Source organism: Jaculus jaculus, chromosome 14, assembly GCF_020740685.1.
Source record: "Jaculus jaculus isolate mJacJac1 chromosome 14, mJacJac1.mat.Y.cur, whole genome shotgun sequence".
Lineage (NCBI taxonomy): Eukaryota > Metazoa > Chordata > Mammalia > Rodentia > Dipodidae > Jaculus > Jaculus jaculus.
This window is the reverse complement of record NC_059115.1, coordinates 73,686,265-73,713,049: the sequence shown is the minus strand read 5'-3', so window position 1 is coordinate 73,713,049 and position 26,785 is coordinate 73,686,265. Positions and strand designations below refer to the sequence as shown.

At 41.1% G+C, this 26,785-nt stretch overlaps 1 protein-coding gene across 1 annotated transcript in view; it reads left to right on the top strand.

Moving 5' to 3' along the window:
* Positions 1 to 26,785, top strand: part of Adgrv1 (adhesion G protein-coupled receptor V1) — a 535,418-nt gene that overhangs the window by 87,102 nt on the left and 421,531 nt on the right. Inside the window, exons 34-44 of the mRNA XM_045133393.1 lie at positions 6,276 to 6,406; positions 6,948 to 7,047; positions 7,957 to 8,136; positions 8,982 to 9,145; positions 10,888 to 10,981; positions 12,864 to 12,942; positions 13,049 to 13,187; positions 14,044 to 14,185; positions 18,870 to 19,132; positions 22,125 to 22,300; positions 24,789 to 24,913. Of these exons, the coding sequence (XP_044989328.1) occupies positions 6,276 to 6,406; positions 6,948 to 7,047; positions 7,957 to 8,136; positions 8,982 to 9,145; positions 10,888 to 10,981; positions 12,864 to 12,942; positions 13,049 to 13,187; positions 14,044 to 14,185; positions 18,870 to 19,132; positions 22,125 to 22,300; positions 24,789 to 24,913 (1,593 nt within the window). The remainder of the gene's footprint in view (positions 1 to 6,275; positions 6,407 to 6,947; positions 7,048 to 7,956; positions 8,137 to 8,981; positions 9,146 to 10,887; positions 10,982 to 12,863; positions 12,943 to 13,048; positions 13,188 to 14,043; positions 14,186 to 18,869; positions 19,133 to 22,124; positions 22,301 to 24,788; positions 24,914 to 26,785) is intronic.

Genomic DNA, 26,785 nt, shown 5'->3' with positions numbered 1-26,785 from the left:
TATAAGACTCCTGGGCACGGTACTGTCCACTTCCACAAGATACTTCCGCTGTCTTTTTAAATATATATTTTATTAACTAGCGAAGAAGTGGGTTTCTGTATTGCTTATTCATAAATCTTAAATTTTGATTAACCTTTCTCTCACCCATTCCTTCATCCCCTCTACTTACCCATTCTCCTCCTACCCAGAATTCTGCTCCTTTACCTACATCTCCACTATATCTCCCCTTAATCCTTCCCCTCTCTTCCTTCACTTAATCTCTTCCTTCACTCATAGCCCCTTTCTAGCTTCCTACTCTCTGCTACTAACTTTTATTTTGACTCATACAAATGTACACATTTGAAGCTAGGATCCACATATGAGAGAGCATGCAGTGTTTGACCTTCTGAGCCTGGCTTACCTTACTTAGAATAATCTTTTCTAGATCCATCCATTGCCTTGAAAATTTCACCTTATTTTTAGCAGCTGAATAAAATTCCATTGTATGATTATGCCACATCTTCATTACCCGTTCATCAGCTGAAGGGTACTTTGTACTTTTTATTTATGTATGGGTTTTAGATGTATCATGCTTCTGATTGTATTTTTCTCAATATTATCTTGCAAGTTACTTCCATGATAACTGGTTTCATTTTCAGAAATGATTTTCTTTAAGTAACATTAGATTGAGTATTTTGTATGTAGTAAGTCTGAGAGAATCTTCTCTCAGCTGTAACTTTTACCTGCAGTAATAATCATTACTATTGGTACAGTTTTGCCTTTAACATAGCTGCTTTTTGACCTACATTTTCTTGTTTCCTTGATTTCTTGTCTCCTTGTGTTCATTTTGCACTTTTCTACTTGATCCAGTTATGATAATTTTTGAACTAATACCAGGATTTGTGTTTTTAAAAGTTCAAAAGCTTTAATTCTAGAAAACCAATTCTAGAAACACTTTGATAACCTCAAGGATGATCCTATGCATTTTAAGATAGACTTCTATAAGAAACTCCCATTTTCTCTCTCTCTTTCTCTCTCTGTATATGCCAGTTTCTTTCTTTCTCAAATAAATAAAATAAATAAATTAAAAAAGAAAGGGCCAGAGGGATGGCTTAGTGGTTGAGGCGCTTGCCTGTAAAGCCAAAAGACCCAGTTTCCATTCCCCAGGGCCGACGTAAGCCAGATGCACAAGGTGGCACATGCTTCTGGTGTTTTCTGTTTTTTTTTGCAGCTGCTGAAGGCCCTGACACACCCATTTTCTCTTTCTCTCTCTCTCTCTCTCTCTCTCTCTCTCTCTCTTTCTCTCTGTCCCCCTATCTCTAGTAAATTTAAAAAAAAGAAACACTGTTGTACAATAAAAGGACTACAGTACTTTGTAGTAGTGCTGAAGTTTGTTCATATGACTGATGCAATAATAATAATAATAATGATTATATAATTATATATAATAATTATAATAATAATTATAATAATAATAAATGGTATGGTGGCTAATGTGGCTGATTTTATACTTTCAGTTATACTTAAAACTTTGGGGAATTTGATTCCAAACTAGCACTTCCTGTGTGTCCCATTGAAATCTAGGATATAATCTACTAAAGTAATGGTAACTAAATATTTTTGTATTAGAATGTGTTTAAAATTCTTTCTGTTGGGGGGGTAAATATGATTTTTATTTTATTTTATATTTTTCTAGAGTTTAGAGCCTACCACATTCCTCTCCAGACATCCCCTTATATCCTCTGAACTGGATAAAGGTCTGGGACCTCCTTGCCCCAATTCTGCCCCAGACCCTCAGGCCAAAAGGTGACATAAAGTCCAGTCACCTCATTTTCTTTATTGCAATAAAGTCTGGCCACTATATAAATTGGACATTAATTCCTGTTAGCCTAAAAATGACACATTCAAATTCCAAATGTTGTGTCTCTGTTGTTCCAAAATAATCCTTGTTTGTGTGAATATTTTATTTTTAGTAATTAATGTTAAGATAGTTTGTAAATAATCCATATTTTCATTTAAAAATTTTTACTAGAAATATATCTTCCAAGCTATCTGTGGTGATTCATGCTTTTAATCTCCGAACTTGGGAGGCTGAGGTAGGAGGATCACTGTGAGTTCAAGGCCACAGTGTGTAATCTGTGTCAGTCTGGGCTGGAGTGAGGCCCTGTCTCACACTAACCAAAAAAAAAAAAAAAAAGGAAGGAAATATGTGTTTTGGGTGTAGTGATAGAGCTCTGTGTCTGATAGAGTGCTTGTCTAGCTTGCATAAGTCCCTTGGTTGGATCCTAAGCTCTGCCAGACATAAAAATAAGAATTAAGAAATATATATTTAGGTTTATTACCTTTAGAAGTTCAAAATACAATAGCTTGAACTACACACACATATATAAATTCATTTTATTTATTTGAGAGAGAGAGAAGATGGGCTGGAGTAATGGCTTAGAGGTTAAGCTCTTGGCCTGTGAAGCCTAAGGACCCCGGTTCAAGGCTGCATTCCCCAGGACCCATGTTAGCCAGATACACAAGGTGGCGCACGCGTCTGGAGTTTGTTTGCAGTGGCTGGAGGCCCTGGCGAGCACATTCTCTCTCTCTCTTTCTCTGCCTCTTTCTCTCTTTGTCTGTTGCTCTCAAATAAATAAATAAAAATTTAAAAAAGAGAGAGAGAGAGAGAAGATGGGCACGCCAGGGCCTTTAGCTGCTGCTACGAAGGAGCATGCTCCACCTTGTGCATCTGGCTATGTGGGTCTTGGGGAGTCGATCCTGGGGTCCTTTGGCTTTATAGGCAGGTGCCGTAACTGCTCAGCCATCCCTCCAGTCCAAGACACTTATGTTTTATTTTTTTTTCATTTTCACTCTTATGTGAAAAGTGTTGGAAGACAATTTTTGTTTTTGGTTTTTCCTGGAATTCACTATGTAGACTTAGGGTGGCCTTGAACTCATGACGATCCACTTACCTCTGCCTCCTGAGTGCTGGGATTAAAGGCGTGCACCACCACTCCCGGCAGAAGACAATTTTTGTACACAGAAGTCATTTTGGTAGTTAAAAGTTTCACTTTTAAATGGATATTTATGGATTTCAGCTATGTGTTTGTGCTCAAAATATGAATCGAGGCATGTTCTTTTATAGATTTCATTTTTTTGTTATTTTTATTTATTTATTTGAGAGCAACAGTCAGAGAAAGAGGCAGAGAGAGAGATTGAGAGAGAATGGGCGTGCCATGGCTTCCAGCCACTTCAGACGAACTCCAGAAGTGTGCGCTCCCTGTGCATCTGGCTAACGTGGGTCCTGGGGAATGGAGCCTCGAACCGGGGTCCTTAGGCTTCATAGGCAAGCGTTTAACCGCTAAGCCATCTTTCCAGCCCTCTTTTATAGATTTTTGAAAAATAATCCTGTTCATGTTTTCATAATGATTTTAGTCATTGTTCATTCATATAACTCTGCTTGTCTTTTTTGTTATACAGAATTAGTGACCTACCTATTGTTAGCAAGCCACAGAGAAATGAATATAACTCCTAGAAGCTTCTTTCCAGTCTTAGCAATTTGGAAGAATGACTTAGGAAACATTGTGTGGGGTTACAAATGAGGAATGGGGAGTAACAAGGTGCTCAATCTTTTGGGAAGGATAACTGTAACTTTGATGAAGTTATAGACATTTATGCAGATTTGACACTTTTCCTTTGTATTTCCCTCTATAAAACAAAATCACTGATGGTATATGTAAGTTGCAATCTAAAGTAATGTGATTTTCAGGTATCTGCAAGCATTTCTATGCATGCGCTGTGTAAAATCACATTGCATACTGGTGTAAGGAATTTGTGTCCTTCTGAGAAGTGAAGGAAGGATTTGAAGGATTTCCAAGTTCTGACCGTGAACACTGCCTTACAGGTGGGCCGTGTTCTGACTGTGAACACTACCTCACAGGACAGTCGTGTTCTGATTGTGAACACTGCCTCACAGAACGGTCGTGTTCTGATTGTGAACACTGCCTCACAGAACGGTCGTGTTCTGATTGTGAACGCTGCCTCACAGAACAGTCGTGTTCTGATTGTGAACACTGCCTCACAGAACAGTCGTGTTCTGAGTGTGAACACTGCCTCACAGAGCAGTTGTTTTCTGACCGTGAATACTTCCTCACAGAACAAACAGTCGTGTTCTGACTGTGAACACTGCCTCACAGAACCGTTGTGTTCTGATTGTGAACACTACCTCACAGAACAGTTGTGTTCTGACTGTGAACACTGCCTCACAGAACGGTCGTGTCCTGACTGTGAACACTGCTTCACAGAACAGTCGTGTTCTGATTGTGAACACTGCCTCACAGAATGGTCGTGTTCTGACTGTGAACACTGCCTCACAGAATGGTCGTGTTCTGATTGTGAACACTGCCTCACAGAACAGTCGTGTTCTGAGTGTGAACACTGCCTCACAGAACAGTTGTGTTCTGACCGTGAATACTGCCTCACAGAACAAACAGTCATGTTCTGACTGTGAACACTGCCTCACAGAACCGTTGTGTTCTGATTGTGAACACTGCCTCACAGAACCGTTGTGTTCTGATTGTGAACACTGCCTCACAGAACAGTTGTGTTCTGACTGTGAACACTGCCTCACAGAACCGTTGTGTTCTGACTGTGAACACTGCCTCACAGAACAGTCGTGTTCTGACTGTGAACACTGCCTCACAGAACCGTTGTGTTCTGATTGTGAACACTGCCTCACAGAACGGTCGTGTCCTGACTGTGAACACTGCTTCACAGAATGGTCGTGTTCTGATTGTGAACACTGCCTCACAGAATGGTCGTGTTCTGACTGTGAACACTGCCTCACAGAATGGTCGTGTTCTGATTGTGAACACTGCCTCACAGAACAGTCGTGTTCTGAGTGTGAACACTGCCTCACAGAACAGTTGTGTTCTGACCGTGAATACTGCCTCACAGAACAAACAGTCGTGTTCTGACTGTGAACACTGCCTCACAGAACCGTTGTGTTCTGATTGTGAACACTGCCTCACAGAACCGTTGTGTTCTGATTGTGAACACTGCCTCACAGAACAGTTGTGTTCTGACTGTGAACACTGCCTCACAGAACCGTTGTGTTCTGACTGTGAACACTGCCTCACAGAACAGTCGTGTTCTGACTGTGAACACTGCCTCACAGAACCGTTGTGTTCTGATTGTGAACACTGCCTCACAGAACGGTCGTGTCCTGACTGTGAACACTGCTTCACAGAACAGTCGTGTTCTGATTGTGAACACTGCCTCACAGAATGGTCGTGTTCTGACTGTGAACACTGCCTCACAGAATGGTCGTGTTCTGATTGTGAACACTGCCTCACAGAACGGTCGTGTTCTGAGTGTGAACACTGCCTCACAGAACAGTTGTGTTCTGACCGTGAATACTGCCTCACAGAACAAACAGTCGTGTTCTGACTGTGAACACTGCCTCACAGAACCGTTGTGTTCTGATTGTGAACACTGCCTCACAGAACCGTTGTGTTCTGATTGTGAACACTGCCTCACAGAACAGTTGTGTTCTGACTGTGAACACTGCCTCACAGAACCGTTGTGTTCTGACTGTGAACACTGCCTCACAGAACAGTCGTGTTCTGACTGTGAACACTGCCTCACAGAACCGTTGTGTTCTGATTGTGAACACTGCCTCACAGAACGGTCGTGTTCTGACTGTGAACACTGCCTCACAGAATGGTCGTGTTCTGACTGTGAACACTGCCTCACAGAACGGTCGTGTTCTGACTGTGAACACTGCCTCACAGAACGGTCGTGTTCTGACTGTGAACACTGCCTCACAGAACGGTCGTGTTCTGACTGTGAACACTGCCTCACAGAACCGTTGTGTTCTGATTGTGAACACTGCCTCACAGAATGGTCGTGTTCTGACTGTGAACACTGCCTCACAGAACGGTCATGTTCTGACTGTGAACACTGCCTCACAGAACAGTCGTGTTCTGACCACGAACGCCGCCTCACAGGCGCCCTTGTTCTGGTTTGATTTGGAGTGTGTACGAGTTGGTGTGTCCCATTTTTGCTGTGCCTTCCTATCCTTTACGAATTCATGTCCTGGAGTTCTACTGAGTGAATGCATTTAGAAATGGTGTCACCTTCTTAACAGACAGAAAGCACGTGCAGAGCTCCTGGAAGATTCAAAACAGACCCGTTCTCTGTTCCCAGCAAAGGTTCCGTAGCAGTGCGTGCTTGGGCTTGCGGTTCTGTTGAGTTCAGATGGTAAAGTTCGTTTTCCATCGCGTGCTCATCAACTTGTACGTTTTTACTTGCAGGAGAAATTTTGCAGTTCCATGTGATAAGAACACCTCCTGGTCTAGGAAATGTTACAGTCGATTGGAAAATTGTTGGGCAAAATCTAGAACTCAATTTTGCTAACTCTACGGGACAACTCTTTTTTTCTGAGGTAATACTGCAGTGAAAAGGTTTGCCCTATATTTTTAGAAGAAAACAGTGTAATCTTGAGGAAGCTGGGATAGAAAAGGAACACTGCTGATGTAGTTATTTTCAGTCTTCCTTCACACGCACCTGGTCTGCTTGCTTCTGTGCAGATGTATTTCTTCTGTCTCTCTTTCTCCTGCCTTGACAGCGGAGGCATGTCTCGCTGCTTTCCGCCTCGCGTGCCACTGAGTAGCTGGGACCCCTTTGCTTTCCCCATATTTTCTTACTTCTTTCTTTATTTACTACTGCTGGGGAAATCACAAGCTATTCAATTAAGATTTCAATTCATTAGCTCAGCATTCAAAATTTCCATAGTTAGCTATTATTTGCTTTAAGCCTGGTTGATTCAGAGTCAGTGGTTTCTGTTTAATAAAGTTTTTAAGCCAAAGAACTTTTTGTTTAAACAAAGCTGTTTGGATGCACAGTTCATAAAGCTAATGAAAGCAAGAGATAGATTATATGCAGTAACTGATCAGAGGCGATTTTTTTTTTTATGTTTGTCTTAGGGGACATTGAATAAAACAGTCTTTGTACATTTGTTGGATGACAACATTCCCGAGGAAAAAGAAGTGTACCACGTCATTCTATGTGATGTCAAGACACAAGGTAATTCAGATTCAATGTAGAACTCTGCTATTTCCTTTATTGAAATGGAAGAACTGATAGCTGTGATTTCTGTTTAACAAGTTGGTAACATGACAATTAAAACATACTGCTTTGGAGCTGGACATGGTGGTGCAGCATTTTGGAGGCCGAGGCAGGAGGATTGTGAGGGTGAAGCCAACTTGGGCTACAGGTGCCAGTCATGTTACACATTGAGACATGGTCTCAAAAATGCAGTTTACTGTATTGCCAGTTGCATAGAAATTTCTGATTGAAATAGAATAGCAATACTTCTCTTTATGGACTGACAGAAAAATGCTCTAAAACGTCTTGTTGGACAGCAATTATTTATTTTGTTCATCAGTCAGCAATTAGTTTCCTGAGACAGGATCTTGCTATGTAACCTAGGCTAGCCTCAAACTTGTTATGTAGCTCAAGAAGGGCTCGAACTCATGGTTTTCCTCCCTCAGCCTCTCGAGTGCTGGGGTGATGTGTGTGCACCACCAGCCCAGCTTGCCAAATAGGTATTTATGGGGAGAAATGTATATTAATTTACTTCATTTCTATTAGACCAGTTTGGATTTTGGATTAATTATTTATGTGGACACTCTTAATTTTGCTCATTTTTACCATTTATACTTTACTCAATTTCTTTCAAATTTCTACAATTCAGACAATTAACCTATCCAATAATGACTGTAATATGTCCAGCAGAAAAATTTTTGATTTGCTCTCTGTTAGGAAAATGGAGTGTGACTTTTGCTCTTGGCCTGATGGTTTGGTTGGGAAAGTGAATAGAAAAAAAGCTCTTTCTGGTTAATATGTTTTACTAAGCATCCATGAATTCTAAGTGTTTAAAATTTAATGCCAAATCGCCAGTGAGTTTCCTGGTGGGCTCTTGGGTATTTTTAGGTGTTCCCCCGGCTGGAGTTGCTCTGCTTGACGCTCTGGGATACGCAGCTGTCTTGACGGTGGAGGCCAGTGACGAGCCACATGGGGTCTTAAATTTCGCCCTTTCATCCAGATTTGCTTTGCTACAGGAGGCGGACAGGACAGTCCAACTTTTCATCAACAGAGAGTTTGGATCTCTAGGTTTGTGTTACTGTGGAGTGGGTGGGATTTCAAGGAATACTCCCTCCCTCATTTCCTTCTTCCTTCCTCCCACTCATCCTCCCGCCCTCTCTCCTTCCCTCTCTCTCTTCCTTCATTATTTAAAAAAGAAATTCTACTTGGCTGGGCACCTTAGCGCCCTCCTTTAGTCCCAGCACTGGGGAGGCAGAGGGAGGAGGATTGCTGTGAGTGTGAGGCCACCCTGAGACTACACGTGCATTCCAGGGCAGTCTGAGCTAGAGTGAGACCCTACCTCAGAAAACCAAACCAAACCAAACCATATATATATTCTACTTGTGTGAATGAGGCACTTCTTAAAATCATTCTGGGAAGGAAAACCAATATTTATTAGTTCAGGGTAATACTTCATTACTTTGGTACTTTATGGGAAAGGTTAAAGGAATGATCTTTTTGCACAGAAATGCTGTGTTGCCAACAGCCATGGGAGCTCTGGAGCGGACAGTCTACGGCTGTGGGGTCACCTGCTAGGCTGGGCTTGGCCTGGCTGGCCCGCCTTTCCTTCGGGGATGAGTAAGGCACAGGAAGGCAGGCAGAGGCACGCAAGGCCCCCCGGGTCTAGTCTGAGAGGCAGTGCATCTTGCATCCTGTACCACTGGTGAAGGCAACCCTCAGAGCCACAGCCCACGGTCAGAGGCAGGGAAACAGGCCTTGCCCACAGCGACGCGTCACAGAGCTGTCACAGGGTGAAGGCATGGACAGGAGTGAGTAGTCGGGGCCAGAAAGAGCAACTGCTGGTGTGATGAGAGTCAGTATGGGGCGTTACCCGAATGAGTCATGTGGAGTCTGTGTGCACCCCACTCACTCAGGGGCCATCAATGTGACGTATGCCACGGTTCCTGGAACGTTGAGTCTGAAAAACCAAACAGAAGGAAACCTTGCAGAGCCAGAGGTGGATTTTGTCCCTGTAGTAGGCTTTCTGGTCTTGGAAGAAGGGGAGACAGCGGCAGCCATCAACATTACTATACTCGAGGTAAACGTCTGATTCATTTCTCTACCATCATTAAGCCACAGCTTATCCATGCCATTACTACGTAGTAGTAAACTGTAGTTTCATAATACATAGGTTTCAAAGTAGAAATGGAAAGGATATTGTATTCATGACATTCCGTAAATTATAACTGTTAGTAAGAGACTTCTATTATTTTCTCATATTAAGGCAACACATTTTATGAAAAATAGGATTATATGATAATTTTTTATTTTATTTATTTATTTGACAGAAAGGATGGGGGAGAGAGAGAGAGAGAACATGCACTCTGAATGCCAGGGCCTCCAGCCACTGTAGACAAACTCCAGACACGTGTGCCCCCTTGTGCATCTGGCTAGCGTGGGTCCTGAGGAATCGAACCTAGGTCCTTTGGCTTTGCTTGCAGACACCTTAACTGCTAAGCCATCCCTCCAGCTCTATATAATTTTTAGTTTACCTTATGTTAACAATATTATTGTTTGTAATATTTTTTAATTGTTTTTAAGTTTGTCAACTCAACAACGGTAATATCTAGAACTTTGGTGAATTCACTTGATTGAATTCTCATATTGGTGCTCTTAAGTCAGTTTATTTCGTTTTGTGATCTCCACCCCCCCCCACAATCCGCGTAGAAGTTTCCCCTTTTGTTTAGATGGTCTTGCCTGATGTTGTGTATTTTATTACAGAAAATGTTGTAATAAAGATAATTTCTTTAGGGTAACTCCCTATAACATATCTCTGGCCTAAGAGGTTTCAAAAGGACTGTTTTGATAACTCTCAAGGATTTACTGGGCCTGTAAATTCTTGTAGATCACCGTCTTTGTAGATTTGATTGGTTAATTTAGAGAAACTCACTAGAAGCTGATGGCATAAAATGTGATTGTGGTGAAACTTACAGTAACCATTGCTGGCTGAAATTGGATTTTAAATGAGTTTTTATATTGTGAAATCTTGTGTTGTTGTGGGACTTAGTACTAAGTTCAGATATGTAAACACACTTCTAAGAGGGTTATAGAAATAATATCCTGGAAGGGAAGGGTAAGAATGGAATGTAGGGCAAAAGAGAGAGTGAGTGTGCATTTGGAAAAAAACAAACAAACAAACAAACTTCAGTTTGTGTGTATTTTTCAGGTTCAACTTCAAAGTCTTTTATTCCTCCAAACGCTGATATAGTTTCACAGCATGATTAGTAGTATAAGTCATTCACCACGTGGAGTCAGTAACTCTCATATTGTTATCACAGCATTGTGATTTAATGTAGTGTTATTAGAACCTGAAATCTGTGAAGCAGAAGGGAATGTCATGTCACTAAGTGATATGTAGCAGGATCCAACAAAACTTGCAGACAAATCATCTTATAAATGTGTAATTTGTTGATGTGAACAAATACACATATGTGCTTTTTTCCTTGGTCATGTGAGCTTTTATCAGGAAGTATGTAGCCACACCTCCATTTCGTTTTCAGGTCTAGTTTCTTGAGCATGGGGTTCTCATTACTTAATTGGCTTAGTTTTAGGACTTTGTTTAAAACAGTATAATATTCAGGCATTTTCATGTTATTCATCTTAAAAGCTTCCTATAAGTTTAATGCTTTTGTGTTTATCTTTTCTACTTTAAATATTTTATTCTGTGTCTTTCTGGTTTCTATTATATATATTTATAACATAATTTTAAAACAAACTTTTGGGGATATAATTCCTTTGAAGGTATAATTTAATATATTTCGTGAGTATAATTTTTTGCAGGATGATATACCAGAGTTAGAAGAATATTTCTTGGTGAATTTAACCCATGTTGAACTTATCATGGCTCCTTTGACTTCATTTCCTCCCAGACTAGGTATGGCTGGTCCTTTTTTGTTAATTTGCCTGTATCTATTCACTTCAAATGAAGTATAAAGGCTTCATTTTTCATCATAAGTAGTCACTGTGATGTTTATTAACTTCAGCTATGTGTGAAAACATGATGGTCTCTTAGACTCATTTTAATTTAGAAACTACCATTGCAGTATTGTAAATCAAACAATGTAATAGTAAGAATTGCCGCTTGATGGCTTTTAAAATTTACGACTTTGTTCTAGCTAAATCTATAACCCTCAAAATAGTGTTCCTTCTATAGAAGACATTGTCTTTTATTTAAAAATTAATTAATGACTTACTTTCATAAGCTCTCCAAACTGTCAGATGCTTTTATGTTCTTTTAGGTTAAACAGTTCCTTTATTTGTATATTGTACTCTTTGCTTCTTTTCTGACTTTTGGTCCTTTTTCTTTTCATGCTTTTAGAAAAGGCTCAGTTAATTCATTACAGACTGAAAGGTAAAACTTATAAATTGGTAGAAATTTAGAATCTTTATAAAAAGATCTGTTCCTGTGTTTGAATGTCATCTCTCGTTGGCAGCTTGGCATTGAATAGTGGGGGATGTTGCCTGGAGCGTAAGGGAGTGCCGGGTGGTGGGATTAGGCTTGCTCCGCCGCTGCATCCCAGGGTAGATGGTAGGCATGACAGAGGCTGCTAGCCCAGGAAGAAGGAAAGCACGGATTAGCCCCACAGTCCTAGGATTTATTTCTGAGACAAAGTTTGATAACTTTGTAAAGTCTGAAAGGAGCTAATAAGTTTCCAGCATATTTCTGCTTGCAAGTTTCACTGCTTTGATGAGTTCAGTGACTAGGCTGTTTATATCCAATATTGCAAGATAACTATTGTTCATGCCAAGAAAATGGTCGGAGGACTTTCTCTTGCATACTCATACTGGGGGGTAGTTTGAGTACTGAACGTTCGTTGAGTCCTTTTGGATTCTCTGGTTGCAGTCCTATTTGTTGATAGTTTCATTCCATGCACCTTCTGAATTCTAGACGAGGCAGATGAGGCTGAGAAGCTTAATAATATGCTGAAATCATTACCAGGAAAAGATAGAGCTGGGCTTCAATGGCATGGTCTCATTTTCAGTCTCTAATCTGATGTGCATTAATTCTGATCGCCTATGTTCTGTCCTATATAATATTCCTCTCTTCACTTTATAAAGAATGAGTGTGTCCCTTCTCCTTTCCCCACCTAGGTAGCTGCCATTAATATCCCATACTGAAGTACCGGGCAAAACACTAAAAACAACAACAAAACACAAATATACATAATAGCAACAGAGTTAGCTATATCTTAACACTAAACAGTAACTGTTGGTAATGTGCTGTACTTGGTGAACAGAATATAAAATAGAAACAATAAGAGAACTTAACATCAGTATTTATCTCTATCAACCTTATCTCCATTTTCCCCACCTATTTTGTACGCAGTCCTTTGTGTCTTTTAAGACTTGCATTTGATTCCATTTCCTCTGCCTTTCTCTTCCCATTTCTTTCCCCCTTTCTTCTCCTCCCAGTGGTCCCCATTTCATCCTGAAATAGCATAAAGGGGGGGGGCAAACAGTTTTGAATTGATTAATGTACTTGCAACAAAATCATAGCCTCAGTTGCTTATGATTTCATGCTGTTCTTAGTTGTTTGAATTCTTGTACAACCATGATGCTTGTTAGTAAAAAAAAGTTTCCTTTTCTTTTGATGCTACAAGTATTTGGGTTTTAACTTTCTTAAATATCTCTTCAGTACCTATACTATCTACACATATGAACTTTCAGTCTTTAAATTCTGTATCAGACAATGGTTTCAAGTACCATCTTAAACACGATTTGTATTCATTTAAAGTATATCTGTATGTTTCCTTCAGATTCAGAAGGTTTGACTGCACAAATTATTATTGATGCCAATGATGGGGCCCGAGGTGTCATCGAATGGCAACAGAGCAGGTATGCCTAAGGTGATGCGAGCCATATCCCGGGTTTCAGTTCATCATGATCTAATAAGCAGAAGTTTATAAAGGGAAACAAACATACTCTTGTTACTTTCTTTCAGAGTTGAAGTGAACGAAACCCATGGCAGTGTAACCCTAGTAGCCCAGAGGAGCAGAGAGGCCCTGGGCCAGGGTTCCTTGTTTGTGTATCCCCAGAACTTGGAAGCACAGTTGGGGCTGGATTACGTCTTTACTCCAAGGGTAGGGCTCAAAGACACCACAATTAATTCTTTGTGATTATTGTTTCTTGAGAACCATAGTGATGTGGGCCTTGTATCAATAAAAACACTTTCAATGATTAGATAAACTATCCCACTGTGATATCAGGGAGACAGTTACTATGTTTTTGTGCATTACTTTAATAAACAATATAAATTGAATTTTAGTACCATTCTAAAGAGTATCCTGAACTCATTATCTATTTTATTTCAGCACTTACACTGGAGAGTACAAGATCATGAATTAAAGAATATTGGTCACTGGATGACCTTTTTAGCGTGTTTCTTATACTTTGTGAAAATTTGCATTTTTATTTTTTTTAAATTTACTAAAACATCTTATGCTCCTAAAATACAGTTTGCTTTGTCTCTTCATGCCTTTGATTCCCTAACCAAATGTTTGCTTTCTTCTCCTCAACTTATTTTTTTTATAATATCAGTTTTTAATATTATTTATTTACTTGACAGAGAAAGAGGGGGAGAGAGGGAGAGAGCGAATGGGCATACCAGGACCTCCAGCCACTGCAAGTTGCGTGCGCCCCCTTGTGCATCTGGCTAACATGGGTCCTGGGGAATTCTTTGGCTTTGCAGGCAAATACCTTAACTGCTAAGCCAACCCACCAGCCCATCTCCTCAACTTATTTTTATACAAAATGCCGTTGATACCATTTATGAGAGATATTGCCAATTGAAATAAAAAGATAATACAAAGATGAAAGAAAAGAATTTCTTGGAATAGCTTATTCTTACATGGGCAACTGGATCATATTGTCTTCTGAACATTTTATAAAATCTCAGAGTGTGTTTAAATACAGTTTGCTTTTAACCTCTTTGACCAGATTCTTGATTTTGCTGATGGAGAAAGGTATAAAAACGTGGACATCACGATTCTTGATGATGACGTTCCAGAAGGAGATGAAAATTTTCAGTTGATATTAACAAATCCTTCTCCTGGGCTGGAGCTGGGGGAAAATATGATAGGTAATACCTCATTTCTCTTATACAGCACTCCCCCTAGCCCCCCAGGCTGGTTTTCTTAATGTGAGGGCACATAGGATGAGAAAGTCTTAGCTTCTATATTCAGCAGAAAATAAAATCTTTAAGTCTTTAGAACTTCTCATGTCCATAGTGGTGCATCTAGTCTGAGTGCTTGTGTGTGTGTGTGTGTGTGTGTGTGTGTGTGTGTGTGTGTATTCCAACATTTGTGTGTACGTATTTTGATGCAAACAACCGAAATGGAGTGGGATGGCACTAAATAATATATTAAATTATTTCCCTAATTATTGTAGTTTCATCCTATCTGTAGAGTTTTTCCTTTGGAATATGAGTTCTGCTCTAGTTTCCTGCTTTGGTCACAGAGAGTCAGTATTCATTCATAGTGGAGAGGTATGGATGGCTCAGAGGGTAATGGTTTCTTTTAGTTTTTCCTGGGAACTTCAGCATATAAACATATTTTAAATTGATCCTGTTCCCAAGTTAGGCTCTTCTGTTCCCATTCCCCTGTCTTCATTTCACTGAGGGCTCTCCTCCTTTAGTGCTAAGCTTTCTGTAGCCTCTGATTTGCTGCTTTAATGAGTTTTGAGTCTGCTCAGTGTGCCCTGCCATCTCCGTGGATACAGTGGGAACAGCACTCATATTTAATCCACCACTTCCTCCTCTGTAATGCTTCCTGGCTCTGGCAGGTGTGATAGAAATTACTCATTAAGCCGGGCGTGGTGGCGCACACCTTTAATCCCAACCCTTGGGAGGCAGAGGTAGGAGGATCGCTGTGAGTATGAGGCCACCCTGAGAATACAGGGTGAATTCCAGGTTAACCTTGACTAAAGTGAAACCCTACCTCAAAAAAAACAAAAAAAGGGCTGGAGAGATGGCTTAGTGATTAAGTACTTGCCTGTGAAGCCTAAGGACCCCTGTTCAAGGTTCCATTCCCCAGGTCCCACGTTAGCCAGATGCACAAGGGGGCACACGTGTCTGGGGTTCGTTTGCAATGGCTGGAGACCCTGATGCACCCATTCTCTCTCCCTCTCTATCTGCATCTTTCTCTGTCTGTCACTCTCAGATAAATAAATAAAAATAAACAAAAAAATTAAAAGAAAAAAAGAAATGACTCGTTAAATTCTCAGATTCCACCCCTGACCCCAGAAGTCACTTCAGTTTCTTCAGATGACAAGTGTCTTTAGCTAACTGACTCTTTAGCCTCCTGTTTTTGTTACTGGTTCATTTTCTTTCAGATTTTTATTAAATTAGCCTTTGTGCTAATAAATTACTGACAATTATATACAAATTCCTATTTGTAGTGAGAAACATAAAAGGACTTGCATTTTCAAAGACTGGTTTTAGATTTATTCCCACTTTGGTTAATGAGTATTTCAAAACCCCTGGAAACCCTTTTTTTGAGGAGGATGTGGCTATCCCAAATTTAGAGAACATATGTTTAAGATGAAATGATTTTTTTTTTTTAGAGAATATTGAATACTTGTAAAGGAGTTGTAGGAATGGACACCATGTGTGGGAGAGAAATTATTTATGCATAAATAATTCAAGATGAATGAGATAGAAGTTGCATGTACACTACCATGAGCAAATGAAAGGAATACATATATTGGGTGCTGTCAAGCTTACTTTGGGCTTATAATATGCTACTCTTAAAAAAGTAAAATCTAGAAGGCTTAGCGGTTAAGCGCTTGCCTGTGAAGCCTAAGGACCCCGGTTCGAGGCTCAGTTCCCCAGGTCCCACGTTAGCCAGATGCACAAGCAGGTGCACGCGTCTGGAGTTCATTTGCAGTGGCTGGAAGCCCTGGCTCACCCATTCTTTCTCCCTCCCTCTATCTGTCTTTCTCTCTATGTCTGTCGCTCTCAAATAAATAAATAAAAAATGAACAAAAAATTTTTTTTTTTTAAAAAAAGTAAAATCTGGGCTGGAGGGATGGCTTAGTGGTTAAGCACTTGCCTGTGAAGCCTAAGGACTTCTCATGCATCTGGAGTTTGTTTGCAGTGGCTGGAGGCACTAATGGGCCCATTCTCTCTCTCTCTCTCTCTCTCTTTCTCTCTCTCTCTCTTTCTCTCTATGTGCTTCTTTCTGTCTCTGTCTGTTGCTCTCAAATTAATAAATAAAAATAAACAAAAAATTAAAACTTCTCAAAACAGCAAGTTCGTTGATCATGGGTAATTTTAATACCATCCACTATTTTAATTTTATTTTTTTTAGATGCAGTTAGAGATTGTGAGACAGGGAGGAAGAGAGAGAGAATTGGCACGTCAGGATTTCAGCCAGTGTAGTCGAACTCGAGACGCTTGCACCACCTAGTGGGCATGTGTGACCTTACGCTTGTCTTGCTTTGTGCATCTCGCTTACGTGGGATTTGGAGAGTCGAACATAGGTCCTTAGGTTTCGCAGGCAAGCAACCGCTCAGCCATCTCTCCATCCTACCATCCATGATTAATTGGCCTATCGAGTGTTTCTAGGAGTTCATAAGATTTTAGTAAATATCCTTGAATATAATTCTGGGGGGATACTGGGAATTGAACCTAGGATCTTAACACTACCACTGAGCTACATCTCTAGTTCTATTTTTTTAATCTTTTATTTTGTCATTTTATTTATTTGTGTGTGAGAGAGAAAGAGGCGGGGGAGGGGGGAGAGAGAGAGAGAGAGAGAGAGAGAGAGAGAGGGGTAGGGGGAGAGAGAGAGAGAGAGAAAGAATGGGTATACCAGGGCCTTCAGCCACTGCAAATGAAATCCAGAAGTGTGAACCATCTTGTGCATCTGGCTTACATGGGTCCTAGGGAATTGAACGTGGGTCCTTTGACTTTGTAGGCAAGTGCCTTGTTGCTAAACCATCACCCCAGCTCTATAGTTCTATTTTAATGTTTTATTTTGAGCCATGGTCTCAGTAAGTTCCCCAGGCTGTCTGTAAACTCACCCAGTAGCCCAGGCTTGCCTTAAAGTTGACAATAATCCTGCTTCAGCACTCTGAGTCAGGGAGTTCAGGGCTTTGCCCCAGGCCCAGCAATACATGTTTTTATTAGTGGGTGATCAAAATGCTTTGCTGAGTACATTGAGCATTGAAAGAAAGGGCATTGGATCAAAATTAAGCCTGCATGGTCATGTGTGCATCAAAAGCAGGTGTTTCTTTGCATCCTCGGTGTACACACCAATGCTGTAATGAAGGATGGGATGTTCACTAGCCGTAGGTTTTCTATGTGAAATTTATTGTTACTTATCTAAAAGTTGACAGCTGTGCTAATGAGTGGTACCACTGCCGATAACTGAGGCTATGTTCCCCCAACATCTGCAGACGCCGAATTGAATGGGGATCTTTCTTCTTGTCCTGTGAGAAGGGAGTTGCTGGCAGATACGTTCTCTGACTCCAGCTTCTAAGTGCTGGGGGTGGGTGTTGGGTGTTAAGTCTCCATCGCCCTCCAGCACTTCTGACCTTCTATGGGTTGATGTGTCATCAGGTAGAGAGGCTACTGGCCAAACAGGGGCTTCTGCAAGTGACCACAGTGGGGCAGGAGGACACAGGTGAAGCATGGGCATTTTCTCCTACCGTCCAGCACGGCCTCTTGTGATTTTCCTCTCGTAGGCTTTGTGTTTTCACGGTAACTCTCTAGGTGTGCGCTGGGAATGAGATTGCTCTCCTATTACACTTTCCCTCCGACGAGAGCTGATAGGTAAAGGCCGCATCACAGCTCACGTGCGTGCGTGTTTGGAAGCTACACTCCAGGCATTGTATACCACTTAAACCACTGCCTGGTGTTTGAATTTCTTAACAATACCTGTTTTCGCTTCTGTTATAAGTCCTATAACATGGGGCTAATAGAATCCACCTTATAGGCATCCTTGAGAATTAAATGAGCAAGTATAGATTAAATATCAAGTTACCTGTGGCATTATATTGTTGTTTTTTAAATATTTTTTAAATTTTTATTTATTTATTTGAGAGTGACAGAGAGAGAAAGGAGACAGAGAATGGGTGTGCCAGGGCTTCCAGCCAGTGCAAACAAACTCCAGATGCATGCGCCCCCTTGTGCATCTGGCTAACGTGGGTCCTGGGGAATTGAGCTTTGTACCAGGGTCCTTAGGCTTCACAGGCAAGCACTTAACTGCTAAGCCATCTCTGCAGCCCTGCGTTGTAGTTTTTAATGAATACTAATTAGAAGATTAGAAGCTTTAACAGTAGGTTTTTGATTTGTGATATATTCTAGGTTTATATTTTGTACTCATGCTGAATCTAGTAATTCAACTCTGGGACGTTCTTTGTAGACAAGTGTTTCATGTAGAAAATGGTGACAGTTCTGACTCTGCCCTTCCCTTAGAATTACATGTGTTACCTGGTTGTCCTAGATCCCAGTAATGTGTCAGCTCTCAGTTTTGATTTGGACAGGAATGCCTCTACCCTTTCAACCTGAACTTTGATTTTGGCTGTTGTCTTCTGACAGGTGTCATTTCATCAGGCTGACAGACGTCTTTCCATTCCATGATTACAGGAGTTTATGTCTGGAGCGAGCCTGGATCTTTATTAAGTGCTGTAGAACATTTCCCTCTTTCAAAGGGAAAGTGGACCTTAGATACACAGTTGACGTAGTTTCCACATGAAACCTCTCCTCAGGGTCTACAACATATCTGTCTTCAGTTATGACTTGGATGCCCTTATCTTCGCAGCCTTGATTACTGTGCTTGCTAACGACGATGGCCCTGGAGTCCTGTCCTTTAACAACCCTGGGCACGTCTTCCTGCGGGAACCGGCCGCGCTGTCTGCGCAGGAGAGCACGGCGGTGCTGCATGTCGCCCGGGAGCCCGCACACGGCCTGTTTGGAACCGTGACCGTTCAGTTCATGGTGACAGAAGTCAACTCGTCCTCAGAGTCTCAGGACCTGACTCCCTCCAAAGGCTTCATAGTTCTCGAGGATGGCGTTAGGCTTAAGGTACAGTCTGACCCTTCAGCGAGAGCGTCAGGTTAGCGCGAGCATTTCCACATACGATTCTTGCAGGCCCAGCCAAGGTTCTGGAAAGAAAGAAGAGCCCGTCGTCCACATGAGAGATGCGGAGACGCCGATGGGTGAGACGGTGTGGTGCCGGCTGGGTCGAGCACACGTGGGCGACTGTCCTGTCAGCACAGCAGACCCTTGCAAATAACTTTAAATTTCACAGTCCATTTGGTTAAATTTAAATTTATATTCCATTATATTATTTTGCAGAACAGAAGCTTAAAAACACCTTCCCCTCCTGGCCAATCATTCCTGCTTGCCACACTTTTGCTGAACAAAATTTACCTACTTCTTTCGCATTGATAACATCAGATTTGGATTATTTTATTGTACAAAAATGCTGGATTTGTGATTGATTATGAACTGATCTATAGTTACAAAAGCTTACCTTCTCAAATTCCTCTTCTTTATATTAATTTTCATTTCTTGTATTTTATTTTAGATATAGTTTTAAGCTTAAAAATTTTAATTCCGTTAGTTTTAGACATTTTAAACCAAATGTAACTGTGCAGAAATATACTCACAGTGATTCAATTTATGAGTTCATTTAATAACTAAATAATATCCTTAGTCATTATTTATTTATTTATTTTGTGGAATGAGGATTGAACTCAGGGTCTTGTGAATGTTACCTGCCCTACAACTGAATTGTATCCCCAGCCATCTTAGTGCTATTTTTGTATAAATTTTCAGCATATTTTGCATGTTTAATTTTGTTTTTATGGTTTTGGAAATTAAAAACCTTTAAATTGATTTGTTTAAAGATGCACCTAACCTTGAAATGACAGGAAAGCTGAAAATTCATATGGATCTGCTATTGCTTTAGTTACATAAGAGAAGGTAATGAGAGGAGGATAATGATCAAAACACATTATATACGAAAAATCAAATTCCAGCCGGGCGTGGTGGCACACGCCTTTAATCCCAGCACTTGGGAGGCAGAGGTAGGAGGATCACCATGAGTTCGAGGCCACCCTGAGAATACAGAGTTAATTCCTGGACCAGAGTAAGACCCTACCTCGAAAAACAAAAAAAAAACAAAACAAACAAACAAAAAAAAATCAACTTCCAAGTGTCTAAACAGAGCTTTTTTTTGGAGGGGTGCTGGGGAGATGACTCAGTGGTAAGAGTGGTCGGTGCACAAGCAGGAGGACTGTGTTTGGTCCTCAGCCCTCACTAGACGTGCTGGACATGACCATGCGTGTCTGTAGCCCTGTGCTGTGCTGAGGGAGGCCAGGCGAGGCTGACCGCAGCTACCCGAAAAGCAGTGACAGCTCTGGATTCCGTGAGAGATTCGCAGTCAAAAAAATAAGGCAGGAGAGAGCTAGCGAAGGGAACCCGACATGGGTGCACACATCTGTGAACACACACAAGTGCACACACCCACACCCACACACATACACACTAGACATAAAACACGTTTTTCTAATTTTATATGTTTTAAATTACTATTGTTTTGTTTCTGTTTTTCAAGGTAGGGTCTCACTCTGGCCCAGGCTGACTTGGAATTCACTATGTAGCCTCAGGGTGGCCTCCTACCTCTGCCTTCTGAGTGCTGGGATTAAAGATGTGCACCACCACGCCTGGCTAAATTACTTTTCAATCGTGGTAGTTTTTCCTTAAGTCTCTTTTTTATGGTGTTTCGAAGTATTTTATTAATTAAATATAAGAACAAAGTCAATTAATTCTGGTGGACATAACTGTTTTTGGTCTACATGACTTAAATTAGAAATATAGCATTACATCTCACAGTCCTAAGCATATGGTGTGCCACTTCAAAGTTACACACACACACACACACACACACACACACACATACACACACACACACACCATTTACTCGGATTACAATTTTTAAGTTCCCACTTTTTGAAAGGTTCCTCCATTGCTCCTTGCCCTTTTCAGAGGAAGCTACTTTCCCACTTTTAAAATTGAAAACTCATTTTGTTGGGTCCTGAGTGTTGCATACTTGAGTAATACAGTACTTCCCCCCCCCGCCCCCACAATGTAATTCTTAAAGTCTAGATGGTTGCACACATCAATAGTTTATCATGCATTTATTTCATTGGTGATACCTCACTTGTTCTTTTTTTTAGTTTAAACTTTTTTACTTATTTGCTGAGAGAGAGAGAGAGAGGGAGGGAGGGAGGGAGGGAGGGAGGGAGGGAGGGAGGGAGGGAGGGAGGGAGGGAGGATCTGAATGGGCATGCCAGGGCCCCTTATCACTGTAAAGGACCTCAGATGAATGCAGCACTTTGTGCATCTGGCTTTACATGTTTGCTGGGGGATGAGCCCAGGCGGTCAGCCTTTTCAAACAAGTGCCTGTAACTGCCGAGCATCTCTCCAGCCCCTGTGATTTGTTTTTCTATCATTCTCTTGGGTTCTAATTTTTACCTGGATGGGGTTTGTGTAGTCAGGGCAGGACTTGAAGCTAACATGAGCTTAATTCTTTAACCAGTGTTATTTAAAAAAATATTTTATTTGTTTTATTTATTTATGTGAGAGGGGCAGAGAGAATGGGCACATCAGGGCCTCCTGTCCCTGAAAATGAAGTCCAGACTCATGTACCACCATGTGCATCTGGCTTACATGGGTTCTGGAGAGTCGAACCTAGGTCCTTAGACTTCACAGGTTAGTTAGTGTCTTAAATGCTGAGGCATCTCTCCAGCCCCATCAGTGTTGTTTTTAAATGCCATTGAACATTTACCCTTTAGACGCTTTAATGCATTATATATTACATTGCTTTAAATCCCAAAAGTAGTAGTAAGTTGAAACAGATAGAATTATCACAGTATGTAAATCAATTTGAATTAAAAGAAGTCATCTTTCCTTCAAAAAGATATTATCCAAAATGTTTAGTAAATTTCTGTGTACATGCGTTGCACAAATACTTCATTCTGGTAACTTTATCTTTTGGTTTTGTTTTTAGGCCTTACATATCTCTGCCATATTAGACGCGGAACCCGAGATGGATGAGCATTTTGTCTGCACTTTGTTTAATCCAACTGGAGGTGCCAGACTAGGGGCACATGTTCAAACCCTTATAACAGTTTTGAAAAACCAGGCCCCTTTGGGGCTGTTCAGTATATCTGCTGTTGAAAATAGGTATTGATTATTTATAAGGATATTATCATTTTGAAAGCAAGGAGAAAATTCTTTTGACCTAAGGAAATGTAGATAGAAATTGGTCTTTAATCACTTAGGAAATATCTTGGAGATGACAAATACATTTTATTTTTAAAAAATATTTTAGGGAGCCGGGCGTGGTGGCGCACGCCTTTAATCCCAGCACTCGGGAGGCAGAGGTAGGAGGATCTCCGAGAGTTCGAGGCCACCCTGAGACTACATAGTGAATTCCAGGTCAGCCTGAGCCAGAGTGAGACCCTACCTCGAAAAACCAAAAAAAAAAAAAAAAAAAAAAAAAAAAAAATTTTAGGGCTGGAGAGATGGCTTAGTGGTTAAGCGCTTGCCTGTGAAGCCTAAGGACCCCGGTTCGAGGCTCGGTTCCCCAGGTCCCACGTTAGCCAGATGCATAAGGCGGGGCACGCATCTGGAGTCCGTTTGCAGAGGCTGGAAGCCCTGGCGCGCCCATTCTCTCTCTCTCCCTCTATCTGTCCTTCTCTTTGTGTCTGTCACTCTTAAATAAAAAAAAAATTTTAAAGATATATTTTTATTAATGTGCCAACAATTTTTTGTTTCATTATTTTCCCTGTCATATATTTTTGTTTATAAATGAAGAAATTCAGGAATGGTTGTTTTTCTTAAAAATTTTTTATAGAGTATACTGTGGAGTCAGTCATATTTAGTATTTATTTATCTATGTGTGTACATTCACTCATTTATGTATAAATGAAACTTCTGGGTCCATCTTTGCTATTTCACCTTATTTGAGGCAGAGTTTCTCTTGATCTCACCCTGCTGTTATTATTTTTAAATTTTTTTGTTTATTTTTATTTATTTATTTGAGAGCAACAGACAGAAGGAGAGAATGGGCATGCCAGGGCCTCTAGCCACTGCAAATGAACTCCAGATGCATGTACCTCCTTGTGCATCTGGCTTACGTGGGTCCTGGGGAATCAAGTCTCAAACCAGGGTCCTTAGTCTTCATAGGCAAGCATTTAACCTCTAAGCCATCTCTCTAGTCCTGCTGTTGTTATTTTTAATTTTCTTAAATTTTTTTTTTGCTTATTTTTCTTTTTTTATTTGAGAGCAACAGACAGAGGCAGATAGAGAGAGAATGGGCGCTCCAGGGCCTCTAGCCACTGAAAATGAACTCCAGACGCATGCCTCCCCTTGTGCATCTGGCTCATGTGGGTCCTGGAGAATCGAGCCTTGAACTGAGGTCCTTAGGCAAGTGTTTAACAGCTAAGCCATCTCTCCAGCCCACCTTTAAAAAAATTTTTTTTTATTATTGTTTCTGTGTGGGGTTGTGTATGGGAACTGCAGGGCCCCTTGCCACTGCAAAGGAACTCTAGATGCATGCATGACTTTTTTTAAATAAATTTTTTGTTCATTTTTATTTATTTATTTGAGAGCTACAGACAGAGAGAAAGGCAGAGAGAGAGAGAGAGAGAGAGAGAGAAAGAATGGGTGCTCCAGGGCCTCCAGCCACTGCAAACGAACTCCAAACGCGTGCGTCCCCTTGTGCATCTGGCTAACGTGGGTCCTGGGGAATCGAGCCTCGAACCAAGGTCCTTAGGCTTCATAGGCAAGCATTTAACCGCTAAGCCATCTATTCAGCTTGTGTTTACCTGGTTGCTAAGCATGTTGAACATCCCTTTAGATGTTTGTTGGCTGTTTACATTTCTTCCTTTGAGAACTCTTTTCAGCTCCATATCCTGTTTTGTCACTGGCTGACTGATTTGTTTTCGTTGTGTAGTTTTGTTTTTTTTTGTAGCACTTTGTTTAGGTACTAACCCTCTGTAAGTTGTACATAGCTGGTGAATATTTTTTTCCTTTCCCAGTCATAGGTTGTCTATTGACTTGGTTGAGTTTGTGTAGTTGTGTGATAGCCTTTTAGTTTCATGAGATCCCAATGGTTGGGCGCTTGTCTTATTTTCCGGGCTGCTGGGGTCTTACTCTCACCGTCTCTCCCTGTGCCTGTATCTTGGAGTGCCCTCCTTATTGTTTCCTCTGGTTGTTCCACAAGTGTTTCTGTTATTTTTGTTGTGCTTATCGACAGTTTTTGAGAAATTCCCCTGTCTGCCTGCCATCTTGCCCTGCATGTGCTGGGACGGCCGAAACCTGCCCTGACTTCTGGCTTTTGTGCCTGAGGTCTAAGGTTCTCAGTCAGGTTAGGCCTCGGGGCTCCTCGTCCTTGAGCCGTCTCCTCAGCGCCATCTGTAGTACTCTTTTTAATGACTAAAATAATGTGCTGCATTTGTGCTATTTTTTAAAATTTAAAACTATATCAATGACTACTTTGGGATACTGTAGTCTGGTCTTACCAATGTATAAAATTTTTGGATCTTACTTGAATTGCACAAATTTAGAACTATCTTGAGTATATGCTAGCAATATGATACCTGTTTTAAATATGTGGAAATTATGATTTTTTTATGCTGTCCAAAAACCAATTTTTTTTTTCTTTTAGAGCCACCTCTATAGACATTGAAGAAGCCAACAGGACTGTGTACCTAAATGTATCACGTGCTAATGGCCTTGACTTAGCTGTGAGTGTGCAGTGGGAGACAGTATCTGAAACGGCCTTTGGCATGAGTATGTTCAGTTTCTTGAATAACAAAATGTGTGACTACAGATACTGCATTGAGATTTCCATTACTTCCATGAATTGTGTCTTATCACTGTTAATATTTACTTATTTATTCACGAGAGAAAAAGAGAGCAGGTGAGCGTGGCTCCGAGTGAGTGGCTTGGGATAGGATAATGCCTTAGGATGGGTGTGCCAAGGCCTCTGGCCACTGCAGGTGAACCCCAGCCTCATGTGCCACCCACCGTGTGCGTCTGGCTGAGGTGGGTTCTGGGGAGTAGAGCCTGGATCCTTAGGATTTGCAGGCAAGCGCCTCAACAGCTAAGCCATCTCTCCAGATCTCTTACCACTATTAAAAACAGATTCTATTATTGCGTGCACAAATAGTTCTTAACATTATAGAGCTTAAAATTTGGAGTTGCCAGAAATAAATCTAACAAATAAAATCTAATTATAAGTGTAAACTATAATGTTTTCTAAGTGAAGATGGAAGTGTTAAGTACATAGGTAAATTGTTTCCTGGGGCAATCAGTGTTTAAACAAAGACTGATGATTAGTGTTTACCCAAGTGTGTGGATTGAAGGAAAGTGGTGATGACGGTGGGAGGCTGTTCAGACAGGAGACTTGTAGCACAAAGAGACATAGATGAAAGCCGGGCGTGGTGGCGCACGCCTTTAATCCAGCACTCGGGACGCAGAGGTCGGAGATTCGCTGTGAGTTCGAGGCCACCCTGAGAATACATAATGAATTCCAGGTCAGCCTGAGCTAGAGTGAGACCCTACTTTGAAGAAAACAAAACAACAAAAAGAGACACAAAAGAGAAGATTCTGAGTGAACAGTGGGGAGAGAATTAAGGAGAAATATTGACCTTGACTAGATTTACCACACCACATTATCAAAGAATGTGAAAAATATTTTATGCATGTCATCCTTCTAATGGAAAGCACCTATTTGGTTTTGGCAAGGTTGGAAGGGTGTGCTAATATGTACATTTTAAGATATGTTCATGGTGTCATATAAAAGTTGGCGGGTATAGAAGGAAGAGATGATGCAGGGTGACATGCAAGAAGTGATGGCCTGGACGTGTGGGCGAGGGAGACGCCAGGGCTGGCTCCAGCTTCTAGTTTGTACATTTAGAAGGTCATGGCATTCACTAAGAAATGAAGTTGTGAAAAAGGAATAGGGACTATTTTAGTGAGGAAAGTAAAAGAAATATGTGTTGATAATGTTCAATTTGGGTTACTATTGGGAAGATAGTTCCCTAGATTCAGTGGGAAGTTTCTGATGCAATGTAAATTTGAGAATCTTGTGCACATATAGTATTCAAATTCATGGGAATTAATTTAATAACCTGGCAAGAGAAACGGTAGATAGAGTGGGTGTGAGGACTTGGACATATTTTGAAACAGCTCAGAGTGAGTGGCTCAGGATGGGATAATGCCCTTATAAAGGAGACTTGAAACACGTGGTGAGAAGCCCTGGGGAATCCAGGGCTGCAGGCGAAGGCAGGAAGAGTTTTGAAGGAGAGAGAGCGCATCTCACCTGCTAGAGGGAAGCCAGAGAGATGAACACTTAATACGGAAAGTGCGTGTGATCGCAGTGAAAGCCATTTGTATAGGGGAACGGGAATTGCCCGACACTTCAAATGGAGTTAAAACCAAAGAACTACAATCATGGCAACTGTTTCAGAGAAATCCTTTTGGTAAAGTTAGGGTGAGAGGCGGTAGTGGGATTCAGAGGGTCTCCTGCTTGTTTCGTTGAGAAAGACTGGAGCAGGCTTCAGTGCTGATGGGAGAGGTTGGCATTGTGGCTTCTTGAACTACATCTAAATATGGACAATCATTTGTAAGGCGCCTTGGTTTCATTCTTGACATTTTTTC